General features: G+C 48.4%; 2 protein-coding genes across 2 annotated transcripts in view; both read right to left on the bottom strand.

The window, feature by feature from the left end:
* Nucleotides 1–3,229, bottom strand: part of SCARB1 (scavenger receptor class B member 1) — a 24,377-nt gene extending 21,148 nt beyond the window's left edge. The window contains exons 1-2 of the mRNA XM_026859964.1: nt 3,178–3,229; nt 1,904–1,989 (exon numbers count right to left, since the gene is read on the bottom strand). Of these exons, the coding sequence (XP_026715765.1) occupies nt 1,904–1,989; nt 3,178–3,229 (138 nt within the window). The remainder of the gene's footprint in view (nt 1–1,903; nt 1,990–3,177) is intronic.
* A 420-nt stretch (nt 3,230–3,649) lies between these two features.
* Nucleotides 3,650–4,226, bottom strand: LOC113486231 (polyubiquitin; the record flags this gene model as incomplete). Its single annotated transcript, XM_026859963.1, has 1 exon — nt 3,650–4,226. A coding segment is annotated over one exon (498 nt), but the record flags the coding sequence as incomplete, so codon positions are not given.
* Between the last annotated feature and the right edge of the window lie 3 nt (nt 4,227–4,229).

Raw genomic sequence — 4,229 nt, 5'->3', positions numbered from 1 at the left:
CAGCCGCGCAGAGCCACGCCCACTCGCTCGGCGCACGCCGGTCGGGGAAACCGCTGGGAAACGGAACGTGCGTGTAAACATAAAAACCTACAGCAAGAGATACACGGGCCTAAACGGGTTAAAATAGGTCAATAGAAAACCATACCTAAATAGATAAACGTATCTGAATGGACACCTCTGTCTGTCACGGGGGTCTCAACCTTCCCGTCACCACAGACCCCTTTAAAGATCTTTCGTGGCCGCGGGCCGCCAAGACTTAATTCAAGATTTAAAGCATCAAACTGCATCAAATATTTATTTGTTTTCATGAAGGGTCTTCAAATATGGTGAGAAGGGTAAGTATGTTAATCTGCTGATGCACACACATCAGAATATCTTTACTGCAATGATTCCATATGAATTTCCAATAGTATCAACACTCTCGTTGCTCAAACGACCCATTTTATAGTATTTCAACATTCTAATTACAACTCGGATGCCAATTTTTACATTAAAATCTGATGAAAAGTTTTTGCAGTTCTCACCTTCCCCCTTGTTTGTCTGCGTTCAGCCACCATATATTTGGGTCCAGGGCCACCACTTGGAGCAACAGTCTTCAGCCTCACTGTGGCCCTAAAGAGGTCTACTAGGCTAAGAAAATGCCTTTAAGACAAAAGCCTCCTAATTAAAGTGAGTCCCACCAATCATACTAGCACTGAATTTACTAGTGCGTCAGGGCAGGTGAGGGCAGGGGGGGCTTGAGTATGAGAGGAGCATTGAGGGGAGGGGGCTGTGGGAAGAGGAGGCACAGTGCTTGCCGCAGGCCAGACCAAGTGTTTCTGAGGTGAATGTTCCTCATCCCTGCTTTAAGCCTTTGCAGACCCCCGTGACAGCATTGTGGCCCCCCAGGGGGGGAGAACCACTGATCTATTATATATGTGTGTGTGTATACACAGATACAGCCCAGGACACCCCTGGGAGGCACCGGGTCCCTCTGTGGCCACTGCATTAGCCAGCAGGGTGGCTGCGAGCCTGTTGTCACAGGCATTTGGTGTCTGGGGATAAGGGGGCAAGCACAGGTGGCTGTAACGGGCTCGCTAGGCGGTCAGCTGTCGGCCTGTGACTTGGGGCTCAACCTCGGGCTCTCCCTGAGGAGAAAATACCCATCACCTCCTTCTAACCCACCTCTGTTTTTCCAAGGAATTGTGTATTTTGTACATCTAAAGTGGTTTTGAATAAAAGCTTGGTTGAGACTCACCCCTAAAAGTTCTAGAAGTCGGGAGAAAATAAAAAATGAAGACTCCAGTTTGTGACAGCCTGTTTTAAAACAATTCTACACTTCATCGCATTGTCTGAGCTGTAAGTTGATCTGAGCTAAACAGTCTAAGAGACAGGAGCGCACCTACTGCAAAACGCTGTCCTCTGTGACACGACACGTGGGCACCATGGGGAGACACAAGCCCACGGCTCCCACCCCAACACGGCTCTTGCCATGGTCTTTGCCTCCGTGGAACACCTGCATTTGTATCTTTACACTTAATTGTCTTTTTTCTTCTAGATCTCTTCCCTTGACAGTTGCCTCTGTTTAATTGCCAGGCCAATTAACATGCTTCTGTTCAATACCAGCTGGGTCCTGTAGGGGCGGCAGCTGCTGGCTGTACCCCATTTCCCCAGCAGCAATGTAGGTGTTGTTTTCCTTTGAAACATTTTTCGTTAGGAAGAAATCCTGTGAAAGTTCTCCTTCAAAAACCAATAAACCCAAGAAACACGCGGGAGATACCCTGAGGCCCCGCAGGACAGCACGATCCGCGAAGCTGTCTGAAGCCAGGCAGATACTTTCATAGTTAGAACAAAAGACGTCCTTAACATTTATGAAATGCTTTGCTGTTTTCATCAAACGCTGCTGTTCTGTGGTTTGTCCTACCCAAGCTACAGTCTCCATGAGGCTCTGAAGTGTTTTACTGCCATGGTTAACAACCCCTTGAAGTTCATCAAATCCAGCAAAGCGACCTGCAGAGATCAGCGTGTTGACTCGACTTATGAATCCAGGGCACAGGTTTCTCCAAGCAGCTGCTCTGCCTGGTTTGCACATCCACTTGGATCACACTCCAGGCCGTTAAATATTTGTACAGTATTAGTTTTTACACACAGCGTTGTAATGTTTTTTTTTTTTTTTTTTCACTGCAGCATTTAAAATAAAACACAGCACTGCAGTCATTCGTGTAGGCTTTTGACATTCATTACTCCGAGCATCCCCGTGGCCTCCCCCAGTTCTTCCCCCTGCTGCCATCAGGCCACCTTCAAATGCTTTTTTTTTTAAATCACCAGATTCTGAAGGAAAAGCTTCCCAGGCATCTAGAGAAAGGAGCTGTGAAAACATAACCAGGCTGCAGCTTCTTTCTTTTCACACAAAAGCAGCTCCCCTCATTCCAGAAACACCCCCCTGGAGTTGGGTCAGACACCCCCATTTAAGGGCCCCCCCAACAGCACAACCCCAACAGCTGATGGGCTGCTCAGTTTTTCATTGCTGCAGAAATTCAGACACCTGAAGAGGCCAGAGCTCAGCGATGGCACGACACCATTCAGGGTGGGCCTCAGCTCGATGGCATTCAAAAGCTTTCTCCAATGCAGCATAGACCCTTGTGACCCAAACCTGTTCCTTACAGGCCACGAAGCACTAAAAACATCTCCCACTGCTCCCTTAATCAATAATTAAGAATCGGTGTTACTCAAGCCAAATCCTGCTGCCCCACCCTTCCAACCTGGGTAGTGTACAATCACTTCATGTCCCACTGAAGCCACTACTCCCGCCTCCCACACCACCCCCTTCCAAAGGCAAGTCACTTTTAACACTCCTGTAAAGGGTTAGCTTTATTTTTTTACTCGGATTTCCCAATCCCCAGTGCAGGGTGGTTCACTGCTCACAAGCTCGTATACTCAGCAACCTCTTCACCACTGAGCACTTGAGCAGTTATTTCCCTTCTGTGGGATTATGTAGGTTTATAGCATACAGGAACTGCTCCGCATTGTTTTAGCTCGTTAACACTGTACTATTTCCACTTAGGGCACAGCTGGAATGAAGGCACATTCCAAAGGATTTTACATAAGCTTGTAAACCCTAAATTACAAAGGGCAACTAACACATTGTAAAAAAGCAGGTCTGTCATCCTTTAAGCGGATGAGGAGTCCCACACTAACCAAGACGCTTCCCAAGCCCCCGGTCCAAAGGCTGCAGGACCAGCATGGACATGCGACCACTCACCTGCAGAGCAGGGTGCTGGCCTGCCACAGAGCCACAGCACCACCCTCCCACTGGTACTCTGTTCTTGTAGGAACAAGGGCAGGACCTGGCCCTCACCCAGCCAGGCAGCATTATCCAAGCCACTCAGCTCACAAACAACTGCAGCATCACGTTACCCACGCATGCTTACACAACTTAACAGCTGCGTAACATCTGTAGACTGGCATTGAAGTTCAGCCAGTTATGAGACCACTTACACAACCTGAGGAAAACCACAGACAAAGGATTAATTACACTTGCCAGGCACGTGTATGCCTTGCATAAGGCAGTTTTGCAATACCTTTGTATCTGGAACCTATCTAATTACAGTTTATTAAACAGATTTGGTTAACAGCATTAACAGTAGTTCACATAACTTGAGACATGAACTTTTGTGGATGCAACAGCTTTATTGGAAAGAACAAGTGCAGAGAAACATTTTCTTGGAAGCAAGCAACAACCAGCCAGTTCAGTTACCACCCCTCAGGCGCAGCACAAGATGCAGGGTGGATTCTTTCTGGATGTTGTAGTCAGACAGGGTACGTCCATCTTCCAGCTGTTTGCCAGCAAAGATCAGCCTCTGCTGATCAGGGGGGATGCCTTCCTTGTCCTGGATCTTGGCCTTCACATTCTCAATGGTGTCACTGGGCTCAACTTCCAGGGTGATGGTCTTGCCTGTCAGGGTCTTGACAAAGATCTGCATGCCACCCCTCAGGCGCAGCACAAGATGCAGGGTGGATTCCTTCTGGATGTTATAGTCGGAGAGGGTGCGGCCATCTTCCAGCTGTTTGCCAGCAAAGATCAGCCTCTGCTGATCAGGGGGGATGCCTTCCTTGTCCTGGATCTTGGCCTTCACGTTCTCAATGGTGTCACTGGGCTCAACTTCCAGGGTGATGGTCTTGCCTGTCAGGGTCTTGACAAAGATCTGCATGCCACCCCTCAGGCGCAGCACAAGATGCAGGGTGGATTC

Source organism: Athene cunicularia (assembly GCF_003259725.1).
Source record: "Athene cunicularia isolate RWA chromosome 15 unlocalized genomic scaffold, athCun1 chr15_part1, whole genome shotgun sequence".
Lineage (NCBI taxonomy): Eukaryota > Metazoa > Chordata > Aves > Strigiformes > Strigidae > Athene > Athene cunicularia.
Note: the sequence above shows the minus strand (reverse complement) of the source record. Positions and strands in the feature narration are given on the sequence as shown.